This window comes from Lucilia cuprina, chromosome 3 (genome assembly GCF_022045245.1).
Source record: "Lucilia cuprina isolate Lc7/37 chromosome 3, ASM2204524v1, whole genome shotgun sequence".
NCBI classification, from domain to species: domain Eukaryota; kingdom Metazoa; phylum Arthropoda; class Insecta; order Diptera; family Calliphoridae; genus Lucilia; species Lucilia cuprina.
In genome coordinates, this window is record NC_060951.1 from 5,834,043 (window position 1) to 5,853,430 (window position 19,388).

The window sequence follows — 19,388 nt, forward strand, 5'->3', positions numbered from 1 at the left end:
TACAAAAAAAACTATTTTAAAATTGAAAATTTAGAAATAAGTAATTATATTTTTTAATTTAAAGACTTTAAAAATAAGTTTTTTTAATTAAATTGTTTAATTAAAAAATAAACCCAAAAAATACAACTTTGTTTAGGAAAAATACTAATTTTTACAACTCTGTTTTAGCTGAAATGTCAAAATTGTTTTTGTAACGCGAGTATTACACATATTTTTTTTCATTTTTTTGCACAATTTTGTTTTAAAGAAAATCGTATAAAATTGTAACTTTTTTTATATATATTGAACTATTAAATAAAAAGAAACATTTTTATTCCAAAAAAATGTCTCTAAACAATAGTTTATCTATAGCGGTGGTTTGTTCTTCAAATATGAATCGTTCTATGGAGGCTCATAATTTTTTAGCCAAAAAAGGCTACAATGTACGTTCCTTTGGCACAGGTGAACGTGTTAAACTGCCCGGTACTGCTATAGATAAACCTAATGTCTATGAATTTGGCACACCCTACGATACCATATATAATGATCTAGTTAGTAAAGATAAACAATAGTAAGTTTTCGTAAGAATACTATGAAAAGATTTGATAATAATATATATATTTCTTCTCTAGCTATACCCAAAATGGTTTACTGCACATGTTGGATCGTAATCGTCGCATTAAGAAATTTCCCGAACGTTTTCAAGATTGTCGCGAACAATTCGATATTATTGTTACTGTCGAGGAGCGTGTATACGATCAAGTTTTAGAAAATATGGAATCTCGTGATGTAGTCGACAATCGTCCTGTGCATATATTCAATGTAGATATTGAGGATAATCATGAGGAAGCTTTAATGGGTGCTTTTCTCATAACGGATATGATAAATATGGTAAAAATCTACTACAACTATTCATTCACACAGCTATGGCCAGTAATATGGTGTTTTGTTAAATGCTTTAGTTTAGCATTTGTGGGTGGGTTGGGTGTAAGAAAGAAAGAAAGTTGTTGTTATCGGCAGAGTTTTAATGTTCAAGAAGAAAATATACTTAAACTATGTGAAATCAATGATAAAACTATTTTTGTTTTATGTTTATCTTTAAATTAGTTGGTTGGCCTATTTTTTGTTTTGTTTCAGTTTGAGGTTATGTTGAGGGATATTTAAAAAGTCAAACGTTTTAGGTTTTCCTTGTATTTGTTTTATGTGTTTGCTATTTAAATGCTTAAATAATTCCATTTTAGCTTATAAATGTGGCTTATTTTGCGCTTTTCTTTAAAATTTACTTGAATTTGAGTTGGGTTTTTTTATAAGATTGGCTTAACCTTAAGCAGTTGGAGTAACTCATAGGTTTAACTTTTAATCATAAAAATAACCCAGGAATCGTTAACATGACAAAGGATCTTCCCCCCCGGAACGACTCAAATCTCAATCGGCCAAAGATTGTCAACTCAGCAACAGCTGTAGCAATCTGAGAAAAACTTCTAGTCACAGCCAATCTGTTACAACAACAACCACAAAATGAGCAAAATTTTCTTTATTTTGAATTAAAAACAAACTTTTCTATAGACAAGAGTTAGCAAAGAAGTTTTCTAAAGAAAACCGACTATAGATAACTTCCCTTTATATAGAAAATACTAAAAAAGATTTTTCTATAGAACATTTTTTTAAAAAAGTTATTTATCTTTAGAAAAAAGTTAAAAGAACATACTGCTCTATAGAAAATTTGATAGTTTTCCATAGAAAAGTTTATTCTTTCACTTTTCTTTAAAAAAATCTAATAAGACACTTTTTTTATAGAAAATTTTCTAAGGAAAACACTTTTTTAAGGAAATTTTTTAAAGAAAACATTTTTCTAAGAAAATTTTCTTAAATGCAAACTTTTCTATAGAAAATTCTATAAAAAGAGAAAGATAAGGTTTTTCTAGAGAAAATACAATATATTTTCGTAAAAAGAATAAACTTTTTCTTAAAGAAATTTTAAACAAATAGAACTTTTTCTGTAGAACAATATTTTCGTAAAGAGAATAAACTTTTTTAAAGAAATTTTCAAAAAATAGAAACTTTTCTGTAGAGAATTATATAAAGAAACAATTTTTGTAAAGAAAATTGTGTAAACAAGAAGCTTTTCTATTGTATAAAAAGATTTCTTTTATAGAAAACTGTCAAAAAGAAAGATATTTCTTTAGGGAAAATTTTTAATTTTTTATAAAAAATTGTCAACAAAAACTTTTCTATAGAAAATTATCTAATAAACCAATTTTTCTAAAGAAAATTATGTTTTTCTATAGAAAATTGTCGAAAAAAACTTTTCTCAAGAAAAGTTACGAATTTTGTAACGGCTAAACTTTTTTGTAGAGAATTGTCTAAAAAAAATGTTTTCTATAGAAAATCATTTTAAAAATATAATTTTCTATAGAAAAACATCTAAAGGAGAAAATTTTGTATAGAAAATTGTCTAAAAAAAAACACTTTTCTATAGAAAATTTTGCAAAAAAATAATTTTTTCTATAGAAAATTGTCTTATGAAGATGCTTTTCTATAGAAAACTGTGTTAAAAACGGTTTTCTATAGAAAATTCTCTAAAACAAAGTTTTTTAAAAACATTTTTGAAAAAAAGAAATTTTATAAAAAGAAAATTTTCTTAAGGAATTTATATGAACGTGATCATTTTCTATAGAAAATTGTCTAAAAAACAATTTTTCTAAAGAAAATTGCGTAAAAAGACACTTCTTTATAGAAAATTCTTTAAAACAAAAACTTTTCCAAAAAAGAATCTTTTCTAAAGAAAATTGTCTAAAAATTGTCGAAAGAAGACACTTTTCTATAGAAAATTTTCTAAAGAAGATACTTTTTTAAAGGAAATTGTGTAAAACAAACGTTTTTCTATAGAAAATTCTCTAAAACAAAAAGTTTTCTTAAAATTTTTTTCAAAAAAAATACACTTTTCTATAGAAAATTATTTAAAAAGAAACTTTTCTTAAGGAATTTGTATGAAGAAGATTTGATTTTCTAAAAAACCATTGTATAAAAAACACTTTTCTATAGAAAATTGCGTAAAAAGACACCACTTATAGAAAATTCTCTAAAACAAAAACTTTTCTTAAGAAATTTTTCGAAAAAAATAATATTTTCTTAAGAAAATTGTCTAAACATTGTTGAAAGAAGTTACTGTTCTATAGAAAATCGTTTAAGAATATACTCTTCTATAGGAAATTGTCTTAAAAAGAAACTTTTCTAAAGAAAATTTTATAAAAATCCATTTTTTCTTAAGAAAATTTTCGAATAATAAAATAATTTCACTTTTCTATATAAAATTTTCTAAAAAATTACACTTTTCTATAGAAAATTGTCTAAAGAAGAAGCATTTCTATAGAAAATTGTTTAATGAAGATTATTTTCTATAGAAAATTGTGTAAAAACCTAAATTTTCTATAGAAAATACATTTCTATAGAAAGTTATATAAAAAAAAACATATTTTTCTATACAAAATTGTCAAAGAAGTCACTTTTATAGAGAAATTTAACATTTCTTATTAAAAGAAACTTTTTTCTTTAGAATATTCTCTTAGGAAGAAAACTTTCTATAGAAAATTGTCTAAAAAGTAACTTATTTATGGAAAATTGTCGAAAAAAGAATCTTTTTTATAGAAAATTATGGAAAAAGAACCTTTTTTAAAGAAACTTGTCCAAACATTGTTGAAAGCAGTTACTGTTCTATAGAAAATTGTCTAAAGAAGATACTTTTCTATAGGAAATTGTTTTAAAAAGAAACTTTTCTAAAGAAAGTTGTATAAAAAAGCCATTTTTCTAAAGAAAATTGTCTAAAGAAGATGTGTTTTATAGAAATTTGTTAATTAATTGTTCTATAGAAAATTGTCTAAAAAAGACACTTCTTTATAGAAAATTGTCGAAAAAGAAATCTTTTCTATAGAAAATTATCGAAAAAGAAAGTTCTATAAAAAAGAAATTTTTCTAAAGAAAATTGTATAAAGAAGATTTGTTTTTATAGGAAATTGTCATTAGAAAACTTTTCTATTGAAAATTGTCTAAAACAGTCACTTCTTTATAGAAAATTATTGAAAAAAACAATATACTTTTCTATAGAAAATTGTTTTAAAAAGAAATTTTTGTAAGGAAAGTTCTATAAAAAAGCCATTTTTTCTAAAGAAAATTGTCTAAAGAAGATGTGTTTTTATAGAAAATTGTTAATAGAAAACACTTCTATCACTTCTTTATAGAAAATTATCGAAAAAAGAATCTTTTCTATAGAAAATTATCAAAAAATAACTTTTTTAAAGAAATTTGTATAAAGAATATACTTTTCTATAGGAAATTGTCTTAAAAAAAACTTTTCTAAAGAAAATTTTATAAAAAAACCTTTATTCTAAAGAAAATTGTCTAAAGATGTTGTGTTTTTATAGAAAATTGTTAATAGAAAACACTTTTCTATAGAAAATTGTCTAAAAAAGTCACTTCTTTATAGAAAATTATCGAAAAAAATTACTTTTTTTAAGAAAATTGTATAAAGAAGATATTTTTCTATGTAAAATTGTTTTAAAAAGGAACTTCTCTAAAGAAAGTTCTATAAAAAAGACATTTTCTAAAGAAAATTGTCTAAAGAAGATGTGTTCTTAATAGAAAACACTTTTCTATAGAAAATAGTCTAAAAATGTCACTTCTTTATAGAAAATTACCGAAAAAAATACTTTTTTAAAGAAAATTGTATAAAGAAGATATTTTTCTATAGAAAATTGTTTTAAAAAGGAACTTTTCTAAAGAAAGTTCTATAAAAAAGACATTTTCTAAAGAATATTGTCTAAAGAAGATGTGTTTTTATAGAAAATTGTTAATAGAAAACACTTTTCTATAGAAAATTGTCTAAAAAAGTCACTTCTTTATAGAAAATTACCGAAAAAATTCTTTTTTAAAGAAACTTGTATAAAGAAGATATTTTTCTATAGAAAATTGTTTTAACAAGGAACTTCTCTTAAGAAAGTTCTATAAAAATGACATTTTCTAAATAAAATTGTCTAAAAAAGATGTGTTTTATAGAAAATTGTTAATAGAAAACACTTTTCTATAGAAAATTGTTAATAGAAAACACTTTTCTATAGAAAATTGTCTAAAAATGTCACTTCTTTATAGAAAATTATCGAAAAATTACTTATTTTTAAGAAAATTGTATAAAGAAGATATTTTTCTATGAAAAATTGTTTTAAAAAGGAACTTCTCTAAAGAAAGTTCTATAAAAAAGACATTTTCTAAAGAAAATTGTCTAAAGAAGATGTGTTCTTAATAGAAAACACTTTTCTATAGAAAATTGTCTAAAAATGTCACTTCTTTATAGAAAATTATCGAAAAAATTACTTTTTTTAAGAAAATTGTATAAAGAAGATATTTTTCTATAGAAAATTGTTTTAAAAAGGAACTTTTCTAAAGAAAGTTCTATAAAAAAGACATTTTCTAAAGAATATTGTCTAAAGAAGATGTGTTTTTATAGAAAATTGTTAATAGAAAACACTTTTCTATAAAAATTGTCTAAAAAAGTCACTTCTTTATAGAAAATTATCGAAAAAATTACTTTTTTAAAGAAAATTGTATAAAGAAGATATTTTTCTATAGAAAATTGTTTTAAAAAGGAACTTCTCTAAAGAAAGTTCTATAAAAATGACATTTTCTAAAGAAAATTGTCTAAAAAAGATGTGTTTTATAGAAAATTGTTAATAGAAAACACTTTTCTATAGAAAATTGTCTAAAAAAGTCACTTCTTTATAGACAATTATCGAAAAAAGAATCTTTTCTATAGAAAATTATCGAAAAAGAACCTTTTTTAAAGAAAATTGTCTAAACATTGTCGAAAGAAGACCTTGTTCTATAGAAAATTGTCTAAAGAAGTACTTTTCTGTAGGAAATTGTCTTAAAAAGAATCCTTTCTAAAGAAAGTTCTATAAAAAAGCATTTTTTCTAAAGAAGATGTGTTGTATAGAAAATTATTAAAAGAAAACACTTTTCTATAGAAAATTGTCTAAGAAACTCACTTCTTTATAGAAAATTGTAGAAAAAAGAATCGTTTCTATAGAAAATTATCGTTAAAAGAACTTTTTTTAAAGAAAATTGTCTAAACATTGTCAAAAGAAGACCTTGTTCTATAGAAAATTGTCTAAAGAAGTACTTTTCTGTAGGAAATTGTCTTAAAAAGAATCCTTTCTAAAGAAAGTTCTATAAAAAAGCAATTTTTCTAAAGAAGATGTGTTGTATAGAAAATTATTAAAAGAAAACACTTTTCTATAGAAAATTGTCTAAGAAACTCACTTCTTTATAGAAAATTGTAGAAAAATGAATCGTTTCTATAAAAAATTATCGATAAAAGAACTTTTTTTAAAGAAAATTGTCTAAACATTGTCAAAAGAACATTTCATGTGGAAAGAAGAAACTTTTCTATAGAATATTGTCTTAAGAAGATAATTTTCTATAGAAAATTGTTTCTAAATCTTTGTTTATATAAAATTTTAGTTTTCTTTTTATAAATTTTTCCTTTTTTTATTTTTGTCTTTACAGATGTCCAAATCTAGTGATTTAGATAATGATATTGATGAACTTTTACAGGAATTTGAATCGAGACGCAATAAAACTGTTTTACATTCAGTACTTTTTTACTGACCCCCCCCCCTCCTCCTCTGCCGCACTTCAGCAAGCATCGTTACATTTTTATATAATAATTTATAATTTAAAATTGACAAACACAGACTTTAAAATAAACAAAACAGATAAATTAATATAAAACTAGAACAACAACAACAAACAAACAAACTAGTAACTAGTAATAAACAAAAAAATAAAAAATTTATTAAATTAAGTTAATTATATAAAAAAAGAAAAATCATATAAAGAAAAAAAAACATAAAAACAATAAAATTGTGTTTTCTTTTAAATTTTCATTTCAAATTAAGAATTCAGTTACTAAAACAATTAAAAAAATAAAATCTATTAATATAACTATTGTTTATACCAAAATATATATTTTAATTTTATTAAATAACAAGAAAAAAAAGAATGTTTTATTTTTATTCGTTTCCATTTGTCATTCGTTTAAACGAATCCCCCCCATAACGTGACTTTCGTCTAAATAAGATCATCAGTTGTTTTAATATGTTTTAATTATTTCCCAACACAATAATTTAATTTTTTTCTATTTATTGTTGATAAGCCAGAGAAATTTGTTTATAAATAATAATAAAATCATTTATTCACACAGATAAGTAATCAAATAATAATGATGTTTGGAAATAAACTTAACAAACGTGCACTAAGAGGTCTAAATTGGCGAAAGCAACAGTTAAGGCACGCTTCTGCTAAAAAAAAGATTGTTTTTTAATAGAAAAGTTTTTCATAAAGATTTTCTTTGTATAGGAGTTTTAGAAAAGAGTACCTAAAAATTATCTTTCAATAGAAAACAGCAAAAAGACCAGACTAGACTATAGACTAGTCCATAGACTAGACTATAGACTAGACTATAGACTAGACTATAGACTACACTATAGACTACACTATAGACTAGACTATAGACTAGACTATAGACTAGACTATAGACTAGACTATAGACTAGACTATAGACTAGACTATAGACTAGACTATAGACTAGACTATAGACTAGACTATAGACTAGACTATAGACTAGACTATAGACTAGACTATAGACTAGACTATAGACTAGACTATAGACTAGACTATAGACTTGACTATAGACTAGACTATAGACTAGACTAGACCATAGACTATAAACTAGACTATAAACTAGACTAGACTATAGACTAGACTATAGACTAGACTATAGACTAGACTATAGACTAAACTATAGACTAGACTATAGACTAGACTATAGACTAGACTATAGACTAGACTATAGACTAGACTATAGACTAGACTATAGACTATAAACTAGACTATAAACTAGACTAGACTATAGACTAGACTATATAGACTAGACTATAGACTAGACTATATAGACTAGACTATAGACTAGACTATAGACTATACTCTAGACTAGACTATATAGACTAGACTATAGACTAGACTATAGACTAGACTATAGACTAGACTATAGACTAGACTATAGACTAGACTATAGACTAGACTATAGACTAGACTATAGACTAGACTATAGACTAGACTATAGACTAGACTATAGACTAGACTATAGACTAGACTATAGACTAGACTATAGACTAGACTATAGACTAGACTATAGACTAGACTATAGACTAGACTATAGACTAGACTATAGACTAGACTATAGACTAGACTATAGACTAGACTATAGACTAGACTATAGACTAGACTATAGACTAGACTATAGACTAGACTATAGACTAGACTATAGACTAGACTATAGACTAGACTATAGACTAGACTATAGACTAGACTATAGACTAGACTATAGACTAGACTATAGACTAGACTATAGACTAGACTATAGACTAGACTATAGACTAGACTATAGACTAGACTATAGACTAGACTATAGACTAGACTATAGACTAGACTATAGACTAGACTATAGACTAAGACTATAGACTAGACTATAGACTAGACTATAGACTAGACTATAGACTAGACTATAGACTAGACTATAGACTAGACTATAGACTAGACTATAGACTAGACTATAGACTAGACTATAGACTAGACTATAGACTAGACTATAGACTAGACTATAGACTAGACTATAGACTAGACTATAGACTAGACTATAGACTAGACTATAGACTAGACTATAGACTAGGCTATAGACTAGACTATAGACTAGACTATAGACTAGACTATAGACTAGACTATAGACTAGACTATAGACTAGACTATAGACTAGACTATAGACTAGACTATAGACTAGACTATAGACTAGACTATAGACTAGACTATAGACTAGACTATAGACTAGACTATAGACTAGACTATAGACTAGACTATAGACTAGACTATAGACTAGACTATAGACTAGACTATAGACTAGACTATAGACTAGACTATAGACTAGACTATAGACTAGACTATAGACTAGACTATAGACTAGACTATAGACTAGACTATAGACTAGACTATAGACTAGACTATAGACTAGACTATAGACTAGACTATAGACTAGACTATAGACTAGTTAGTAAAGTTTCTTGTAAAGGGTATTTATACATTCGTCTTAACCCCATAGTTTAGCTACTTTTTCTTGTCACTATCTTATTATCAGCAATAGTCTCACATATATAAACTATTTTCATTTATAAATTATAATTCTTACTAACAATATTATATGCAATTTTTATTTCTTGCATTTTGTTTACTTTTTTTTTCGTAATAAAATTTTACTTTAATCAAGGTTATCAATGTTTAATAGATTTCTTTTGTAGGCATTGTTTTTCTTAATGTTAGACATGATTTTTTATCTTGTATTAAAAGTTGGAGGTCTCATTTTCTTACACTCTTTCTCACTCTCTTTGACTATCTTATCTGTTTGTGGCTAAGATAACAACTAACCATGCTTTACTAACGCTTCTTTTAAATTTCATTACAATGTCTCGAGTGTAAGCACGCGGTAAAAACGTTAAAGTTTTTAATACCTATTTTGTAAAAAAAAAAAAAAACTTAAAAAAATTATTAAAAATTGAATGTATTTTAAATGTAAATATAATATTGTAATAAAATATACAATACAAGTGTAAATTACAATTTATTTTTAAATTTGTAATTATAAATAAAAGTTATTAAAAATTAACCAAAAAAAAAACGTGCAAGTTATTTCTACATGTAAGTAATTATTGTAATTAATAAACTACTGTTTTAGCCAGCCCTGTTAATTGTCACAAGCTCTTCTTGTTCTCTGATACTATCTGTCAGTCATGCTGTTGAACAACAACAACAACAGTTTTTTTTGTTTACATTTTACCCATGTGTTTGTTTGTCAGTGTTTGTGTGTTTTGCTCACCTTACAACGAAAATTCTTTAATGAAACAAATAAAAACTCAAAATTGTTTAAAAAATTATAACTTTTATCGTGTTTTTTTTTTATAAATCCAAACCTAAACCAAACACACAACTGTTTATACATAAATTTTTATGTACACAGCTCATTAAATGATTCATACAACACAAAAAAAAAAGAATAGAGATTGTAGATTGAGGAAAAAAATCCACTTGCTGTTTGCTTGCATTTGAAGCCACCAGCGCGAAGCAGCAGTTTCTAAATGATCAGTCTTATAATTACTGTTGTTAAGCTCACACATGGAGTAGTTCGTTAAATGCAAAAGTTTATAAATATTTAATACAAATAATAATAAACAAAATAAGCTAAAGTATAAATCGGAAATCGTATGATTAAATCAAAGCGTGTTTTTTTTTATAATTTATACTAAATACAACAAGCATTTACAATTTACCTTAAGTAAAAACAAAAACAAAACAAAAAAACGTTTATACGTCTTAATAAATTGTATTTGAGTTGCTTCAAATAAGTGTTCGTTTTCTATAAGAAAGTTTAGTTTTTATACTATAAAAAATTTTTAATACCAAAATGGATTTATTGAAAACCTCTAGCAATAAAAATGGTAAGTCTGTTTTATTTTTTTTGGCTTTGTTAGTTTAAAAATAACAACAACTACCGGCTCTTTTGTAATAATCGTTCCAAATTTGATTTATATTTATGGGTCAGTTATAGTTTTTGTTTTGTATACCCCGCTTAAGGGTTGCCAGTTATGTATTTTCAAAAAGTAAAAGGCGTTAAAAAAGCACTAGAAAAATTTTTACACCAGCTAATAACTTTAGTCAAGTCTATAGTCTACAGAAAACTAGACTTCAGGTTATGGTCTAAACTGTAGTCTATGGTCTAGACTAAAGTTTATATTCTAGTTTATAGTACAGTATATAATTAAGTCTATAGTCTAGTCTATATGCTTTTCTACAATCTAGCATACAATCTATGTCTAGTCTATTGTCTAGAATATTGACTAGCAAATAGTTTTGTCTACAGTCTAGTCTATAAGCTAGTTTAGCCTATAGTCTAGTCTATAGTCTGGTCTATAGTCTAATCTATAGTCTTGTCTATAGTCTAGTCCATAGTCTAGTCTATATTCTGGACAATAGCCTAGTCTAGTCCATAGTCTAGTCCATAGTCTAGTCTATATTCTGGACAATAGCCTAGTCTAAAGTTAAGTCTATAGTCTAGTCTATAGTCTAGTCTATAGTCTAGTCTATAGTCTAGTCCATAGTCTAGTCCATAGTCTAGTCTATAGTATAGTCTATAGTCTAGTCTTTAATCTAGTCTATAGTCTAGTCCATATTTTGGAGAATAGTATAGTCTAAAGTCTAGTTTACTCTATAGTCTAGTATATAGTCTAGACTATAGTCTAGCTTATAGTCTAGTCTTTAATCCAGTCTATAGTCTAGTCTATAGTCTAGCCTAGTTTACTCTATACTCTAGTCAAGTATATAGTCTAAACTATGTCTAGCTTATAGTCTAGTCTTAAATATAGTCCAGTCTTCATTCTAGTCTACAGTCTAGTCTTTATTCTAGTCTGAAGTCTAGTCTATAGTCAGGTCTAGTTTACTCTATAGTCTAGTCTAGCATATAGTCTAGACTATAGTCTAGTCGTTAATCTATTCTTTAGTCTAGTCTTTAGTCTAGTCTATGGTTTAGTCTATAGTCTAGTCTATAGTCTAGTCTATAGTCTAGTCTATAGTCTAGTCTATAGTCTAGTCTATAGTCTAGTCTATAGTCTATAGTCTAGTCTATAGTCTAGTCTATAGTCTATAGTCTAGTCTATAGTCTAGTCTATAGTCTAGTCTATAGTCTAGTCTATAGTCTAGTCTATAGTCTAGTCTATAGTCTAGTCTATAGTCTATTCTATAGTCTAGCCTACAGTCTAGTCTAGTCTATAGTCTAGCCTATAGTCTAGTCAATAGTCTAGTCTATAGCGTAGTCTATAATCTATTCTATAGTCTAGTCTTTAGTTTAGACTTTAATCTATTCTGTACTTTACTCTGTAGTTTAGCCTGTAGCCAAGTTTACAGTCTAGTCTATAGTTTAGTCTATGATCTAGTCTATAGCCTAGTCTATGGACTGTTCTATAGTTTATGTTTTTATTTGTTTGCCTTTTTAACCAATGAGTAAAACGCTTAAACTGTGTGAAAAAAACGTCAAATCTGGCAAGTACTAAAAGTGCGTGTGATTGATTTGGTTTTGTATGTAGTAAATAATGTTTTAAATGCCATAAAGAAAGTGACGTTTACTAAGACGGGAGTTACATTTTAATCAAATCGAATTGTTTTTGAATAAATATAGAAATTAGTTTAAGTAAATTTTGAAATTTAGATAAAATATTTAAAAATTTTATGGAAAAAATTCGGTAGAGATGATTCGGGTAGAGATGATTTCTTTTTTAAATGACTTTTCAGTTCACATACTTAGATTAAACAAATACTAAACAAAATTTAATTATTGTTATCTTTAGTATTTGTAAACTATTATTATTTATTTTAATGTATGTTTTTTTTCTTCTTTTTTTAAACTTTGTGGTTGGCAATCTTATATTGTTTGAAATATATATATATAAGAAATTTAACCCTATTATTAAAATTTGGCAATGAACTAAACTGACATAAAAAAAATATGAAAAAAAAACCATACAAGATCATTGCAAAACGAAATGAATGTGTTAATTAAATAAAAAACATATTTTTTTTTTTGTGAAAGTAATATTAATAAGTAAAAAATATGAGTATGTTGTAGTTGTAAATTATATATTTTACCTCAAACTTTAGCAATATCAAGTTCAAAACCCATTCTAAAATATAACAAAATATCATAATCATGTTACGCATTTTTATTTTCTATAATTCATAAGACAAGCGTAATTAAGTTGTACAATTGCAAAACAAAACTTAAGGCTAATCACAGTTTTTGTTAAATATTTTTTAAAACTAATTGCTTTCCCTTAATTGTATATCATTGTTAATGTCAAACTGTGATCATTCCTTTCAACAACAACAAAAAAACCCACTTTCTAATATTGTCAATTGCTCATATTGTCTGTATTTGAAATTCGAATTAAAATGCATATTCAAATATTTATTTATTTTTTGCTATATAATGAATGACAATTTTTGTTGTTGTTCTTCTTATTGTTTAAACAATTTACATATTTACAATACAATACAATCGTTAAATTATGTATGAACTCATCATACACTCAATAACTCAATACCAACACAAAAACTATATATAAATGCGTTCAATCCAAATCAATGTTAAGTCAAAATCGCGTGATCTTTAAAAACACGTTTCTTTCATTGAGAACTAACAAAGTGTATTTTATTTATAAAATTAAAATGAAAGCAAAATTTTATGATTTTTTTTTTTTGTTTAAGATTAGTCCAAAAGGTGTTTAAGAAATGTCATATCAGATTTTTATGAATGAAAATTTTAATATATTCAAAAGATTTACGGAATATGAAAATATAAAATTTAAAAGAATATATTAATGAATCATCTATAAGTTTATAGGCTTAACGGTAGGCTACTTAGTTTGTCTGAAAAATGGTATGAAAAATAACTTAATAGACCAAAGGCTAGACTATAGACTAAATTATAGACTAGACTATAGACTAGACTATAGACTAGACTATAGACTAGACTATGGACTATACTATAGACTAGACTATAGACTAGACTATAGACTAGACTATAGACTAGACTATAGACTAGACTATAGACTAGACTATAGACTAGACTATAGACTAGACTATAGACTAGACTATAGACTAGACTATAGACTAGACTATAGACTAGACTATAGACTAGACTATAGACTAGACTATAGACTAGACTATATACTAGACTATAGACTAGACTATAGACTTGACTATAGACTAGACTATAGACTAGACAATAGACTAGACTATAGACTATAGACTAGACTATAGACTATAAACTAGACTATAGACTAGATTATAGACTTGACTATAGACTAGACTATAGACTAGACTACAGGCAAAACTATAAACTAGACTATATGCTAGACTAAAGACTGGACTAAAGACTAGGCTATAAACTAGACTATAGAATAGACTATAGACTAGACTAAAGATGAGACTATTGACTAGACTATAGGCTGGACTAGTAGACTAAATAAACTATAGACTATACTGTAGACGAAACTATGAACTATTATATAGACTACATTATAGATTAGACTATACACTAAAGTAAAGACAAGACTACAGACTCGACTGTAGACTATACTATAAACTAGACTATAGACTAGACTATGGACTAGACTATAGAATAGACCATAGAATAGACTACGAACTATATACTTAACTATAGACTAGTCTAGGCTAGAATACAGACTAGACTATAGACGTAAGTTTGGTTACTCAACTATAGAATAGACTATAGTCTTGAATATAAACTAGAGTACATACTATATTATAGACTTGACTATAGACTAGACTATATAGTAGACTATGCACTAGACTTTACACCAGATTATATACTGGACTATATAATAGACTATAGACTAGTCTATAGACTAGTAAATAGTCTAAACTATTCTAAATTATTGCAGCTTTTATTGCCTAAAGTCTGTGTTTTGTTTTTGATTCTATTACTTTTTCTTCCTCCTAGAGCAAAAAAACCGTAATTTTACACATTTACCTAGAAAGATCATACCATTTATTACAACTGTGTACATTAAAAATTGATGACAAATATTAATAATACTGACAACAACAACTAAATGACATACTTATTTGCCCTAAAGAGCAATGTAAACAAAAGATCAGTTATTTTCTTTTCTATACAATTAAACGAGTATTCTTTATTTACTTTCAAAATTGTTATTGCTTTTGCTGTTGAAGGGTTTGTTTAGTTGTTGTTGTTGAGTTATTGCAAAAACAAAACAAAGAAGTAGAAATTCTGTAAAGTAATGACTTATTAGTTATAATATAAAGCAATTAAATGCATTTAATTATTATTTAAAGATGTATAAGTGTTTAGATACTTGAATAAATTAATTGTCATGCTATACAAATGTCTTTGCAATTTGCGCAAAACACAAATTTTTTAGAAAAAGTAAAAACAAAAAAAATTACTTTTTTTACTAGAGTGCAATTTGTTATTTATTTTTTTTTTTCAAATTCTATAGAAGTGCATTTCAAAAAGGGAGGCAAAGAAAAGAAAAAAAAACACATAATTAAATTATAAATTTCAAAGTCAAGCTCGGTTAAGATTTTAGTCTTTCCTATAACATTGTCAGATAAACAACGTCCAAAAAGTCTTCTATCTTTTCCATTAAAAATTAAAAAATAAGAAAAAACGTTATTAATTTTATTTCCAGGTCATCACGATAATTCTCACGAAGAAGCCCTGGAACGTATTATTAAGTCATTGAAATCCCCCACTATGGTCTGTGAGGGCACCCATTTCGATGGTCAAATACCTCACACATTTGTAATATTTGGCGCTTCAGGTGATTTGGCCAAAAAGAAAATTTATCCCACTTTATGGTGGTTATATCGTGATAATCTCTTGCCTAAACCCACTAGATTTTGTGGTTATGCCCGTTCTAAGTTAACCACTTTGGATATACGCAAATCGTGTGAGAAATATATGAAGGTAAGTGATTTTTATTTTAGTTTTTGTAATTAAGGTTTAAAGTTTCCTAATTACGTCAATTTTTTATAATATCAACTTAATTGTGTGAATATTTTTATTTATTATATAAAGCTCATTCTATTGAGCGTTTTTTTAACAACAACTGTAAAGTCATTTGTATTCCAAAGGGTTCAATTATAGAAATGTTCCTAATCGTATGATTTTTACATCAAATGACAAGTAAGTTTTATAGAGCTAAACTTGTAGTCTAGTTTATAGTCTAGCCTATAGTTTAGTCTAAAATCTAGACTATAGTTTAGTCTATAATCTAGTCTATAGTTTAGTCTATAATCTAGTCTATAGTTTAGTCTATAATCTAGTCTATAGTCTACTCTATAGTCTAGTCTATAGTGTAGTCTATAGTCTAGTCTATAGTGTAGTCTATAGTCTAGTCTATAGTGTAGTCTATAGTCTAGTCTATAGTGTAGTCTATAGCCTAGTCAATAGTGTAGTCTATAGTCTAGTCTAAAGTCTAGTCTATAGTCTAGTCTATAGTCTAGTCTATAGTCTAGTCTATAGTCTAGTCTATAGTCTAGTCTATAGTCTAGTCTATAGTCTAGTCTATAGTCTAGTCTATAGTCTAGTCTATAGTCTAGTCTATAGTCTAGTCTATAGTCTAGTCTATAGTCTAGTCTATAGTCTAGTCTATAGTCTAGTCTATAGTCTAATTTATAGTCTAGCCTATAGTGTAGTTTATAGACCAGTCCATCGCTTAGTCTTTAATCTAGTCATGACTATTTTCTTTTTTTTTAGGTTATATTTCCGAAAATATATTATAGAGAGATCCATAGCTAAATTTCCGTTGTTTTCTCCCAATCCATTTACAGGTCCAGCCCCATGAGCAGCAGCGTTATGAAGAATTCTGGCAATTAAACGATTACGTATCGGGTAGCTATGATGGTCGTTTAGGTTTCGAAATGCTACAGCAACAAATGGAGGCTATGGAAAATAAGGGAATAGCAAATCGTATATTCTATTTAGCGTTGCCACCATCTGTGTTCAATAGTGTAACCGTACATGTTAAGGAAATATGTTTATCGAAAAAGTAAGTGGATTTAAAGAGAAATTCTCAGATCGTATGATTCTTTATGTAGGATGTATTTTTTTGTTACATTTCTTTAACAGAGGTTGGAATCGTGTTATTATCGAGAAACCCTTTGGTCGTGATGATATCTCTTCTAAACATTTAAGTGATCACTTAGCCTCTCTCTTCCACGAAGAACAAATCTATCGTATTGATCATTATTTGGGCAAAGAAATGGTACAAAATCTCATGACTATACGTTTTGCCAATAAGATCTTGGGTGCCACCTGGAATCGTGAGAATATAGCCTCGGTTTTAATCACTTTTAAAGAACCCTTTGGTACTGAGGGACGTGGTGGTTATTTCGATGAATTCGGCATTATACGTGATGTTATGCAAAATCATCTTTTACAGATATTATCTTTGGTGGCCATGGAAAAACCGGTTACCTGTCATCCGGACGATATAAGAGATGAAAAGGTTATGGTTTTGAAAAGTATACCCGCTTTAACGTTAGATGATATGGTTTTGGGTCAATATGTAGGCAATCCCGAGGGTCAGGGTGAAGCTTTAAAGGGTTATTTAGATGATCCTACGGTAGATCCCAATTCCACAACACCCACCTATGCTTTGGGGGTGTTAAAGATTAACAACGAACGTTGGCAGGGGGTACCCTTTATACTGAGATGTGGCAAGGCTTTGAATGAACGTAAGGCTGAGGTGCGCATACAATATCAGGATATACCCGGTGATATTTTCGAGGGTAATACTAAACGCAATGAATTGGTAATACGTGTCCAGCCGGGCGAGGCTTTATATTTCAAAATGATGACCAAATCGCCGGGCATTACATTCGATATTGAAGAAACCGAATTAGATTTGACCTATGAACATCGCTATCGAGATTCCTACTTACCCGATGCCTATGAACGTTTAATCCTAGATGTTTTCTGTGGTTCTCAAATGCATTTTGTACGTTCCGATGAGTTGCGCGAAGCTTGGCGTATTTTCACGCCCATTTTACATCAAATTGAGAATAACAAAGTGAAACCTATACCCTATAAGTATGGTTCTCGCGGCCCCAAGGAAGCCGATGCTAAGTGTAGTGAAAGTAATTTTAAATATTACGGTTCTTATAAATGGCATGGTAACAATAATAATTGGTTAAATAGAACACAATAGTTTTAAGGCGATTTTTTCTCATTATGACATTTATTTTTCGCGTTATTTCTTTTTTTTTTTGTACAAAATTCACGATTTCATTTGTATAAGAAAACAAAATCCAGAATTTTCATTTAATTTTTACTGAAAATTTTTTGTACAAAAATTACATTATTAACATATATATATTTTTTGTATATATATATATATTTTTTGTTGTTCTTTTGTAAAAATTTATTATTCAAATTTCATTAATTTTAAAAAAATACATATTTCAAATTTATTTTGTATTTAGTTTATTGGACTTGTTGGATTTAATTTAATATTTGAAAATAACAAAAAAATTTGTTTGTTGCAAAACAAAAAAAAAAAAATAAAATAAAATTTTTTTTAAACAAAAATTTTATAAAATTGTTGTTTTTCGATTTATTTATTAGTTTTCCAATGAAACCATAATCTAATCCATAGTCTAGTCAGTAGTCTACTCTGTAGTCAAGTCTATATTCTAGTCTATAGTGTAGCCTACAGTATAGTTTATAGTCAAGTCTATAGTCTAGGCTATAGTCTGTAGTCCAGTCTATAGTCTAGTCTATAGTTTGGTCTACAGTTTTATCTATAGTCTAGTCTATAGTCTGGTCTATAGTCTAGTCTGAAGTCTGGTCTATAGTCTGGTCTATAGTCTAGCCTAAAGTCAATTTTATAGTCTAGTCTCTAGTCTAGTCTATAGTCTAGTCTATAGTCTGGTCTAAAGTATAGTCTATAGTCTAGTCTATAGTCAAGTCTATAGTCTAGTCTATAGTCTAGTCTATAGTCTAGTCTATAATCTAGTATATAGTCTAGTCTATAGTCTAGTCTATAGTCTAGTCTATAGTCTAGTCTATAGTCTAGTCTATAGTCTAGTCTATAGTCTAGTCTATAGTCTAGTCTATAGTCTAGTCTAAAGTATAGTCTATAGTCTAGTCTATAGTCTAGTCTATAGTCTAGTCTATAGTCTAGTCTATAGTCTAGTCTATAGTCTAGTATATAGTCTAGTCTATAGTCTAGTCTATAGTCTAGTCTATAGTCTAGTCTATAGTCTAGTCTATAGTCTAGTCTATAGTCTAGTCTATAGTCTAGTGTATAGTCCATTCTATAGTCTAGTCTATAGTCTAATCTATAGTCTAGTCTATAGTCTAGTCTATAGTCTGGTCTATAGTCTGGTCTATAGTCTAGTCTGTAGTCCAGTCTATAGTCTAGTTTATAGTCTAGTCTATAGTCTAGTTTATAGTCTAGTCTATAGTCTAGTCTATTCTATAGTCTAGTCTATTCTATAGTCTAGTCTATAGTCTAATCTATAGTCTAATCTATAGTCTAGTCTATAGTCTAGTCTATAGTCTAGTGTATAGTCTAGTCTATAGTCTAGTCTATAGTCTAGTCTATAGTCTAGTCTATAGTCTAGTCTATAGTCTAGTCTATAGTCTAGTCTATAGTCTAGTCTATAGTCTAGTCTATAGTCTAGTCTATAGTCTAGTCTATAGTCTAGTC

At 27.1% G+C, this 19,388-nt stretch overlaps 2 protein-coding genes across 4 annotated transcripts; both read left to right on the forward strand.

Annotated features, from left to right (window-relative positions):
- The first annotated feature begins 204 nt into the window (after nt 1-204).
- LOC111688356 (RNA polymerase II subunit A C-terminal domain phosphatase SSU72) lies at nt 205-6,802 on the forward strand. Of its 2 annotated transcripts, XM_023450849.2 has the most exons (3): nt 210-550; nt 612-870; nt 6,538-6,802. In XM_023450849.2, exons 1-3 carry the CDS (start codon nt 324-326, stop codon nt 6,637-6,639), a joined length of 588 nt encoding a protein of 195 aa, XP_023306617.2. In that variant the 5' UTR covers nt 210-323; the 3' UTR covers nt 6,640-6,802. The 2 variants fall into 2 exon arrangements, with proteins under 2 accessions (XP_046802330.1, XP_023306617.2); XM_046946374.1 differs by lacking the exon at nt 6,538-6,802 and having other exon boundaries at nt 205-550; nt 612-1,101.
- A 2,844-nt stretch (nt 6,803-9,646) lies between these two features.
- On the forward strand, nt 9,647-18,006 carry LOC111688358 (glucose-6-phosphate 1-dehydrogenase). Of its 2 annotated transcripts, none has more exons than XM_023450856.2 (4): nt 9,647-9,777; nt 15,363-15,640; nt 16,507-16,724; nt 16,805-18,006. In XM_023450856.2, exons 2-4 carry the CDS (start codon nt 15,428-15,430, stop codon nt 17,883-17,885), a joined length of 1,512 nt encoding a protein of 503 aa, XP_023306624.2. In that variant the 5' UTR covers nt 9,647-9,777; nt 15,363-15,427; the 3' UTR covers nt 17,886-18,006. The 2 variants fall into 2 exon arrangements, with proteins under 2 accessions (XP_023306624.2, XP_023306619.2); XM_023450851.2 differs by lacking the exon at nt 9,647-9,777 and adding an exon at nt 10,108-10,574.
- The last annotated feature ends 1,382 nt before the right edge of the window (nt 18,007-19,388 follow it).

What these genes read in the sequence shown, in the direction of transcription:
- LOC111688356 (XM_046946374.1), top strand. Translation starts at nt 324, where the DNA reads ATGTCTCTAAACAATAGTTTATCTATAGCGGTGGTTTGTTCTTCAAAT. An exon ending in GTTAGTAAAGATAAACAATA is followed by an intron (nt 551 to 611) that starts GTAAGTTTTCGT and finishes TTTCTTCTCTAG; the next exon opens with CTATACCCAAAATGGTTTAC.
- LOC111688358 (XM_023450851.2), top strand. Translation starts at nt 10,541, where the DNA reads ATGGATTTATTGAAAACCTCTAGCAATAAAAATG. An exon ending in AACCTCTAGCAATAAAAATG is followed by an intron (nt 10,575 to 15,362) that starts GTAAGTCTGTTT and finishes TTTTATTTCCAG; the next exon opens with GTCATCACGATAATTCTCAC. An exon ending in CGTGTGAGAAATATATGAAG is followed by an intron (nt 15,641 to 16,506) that starts GTAAGTGATTTT and finishes ATCCATTTACAG; the next exon opens with GTCCAGCCCCATGAGCAGCA.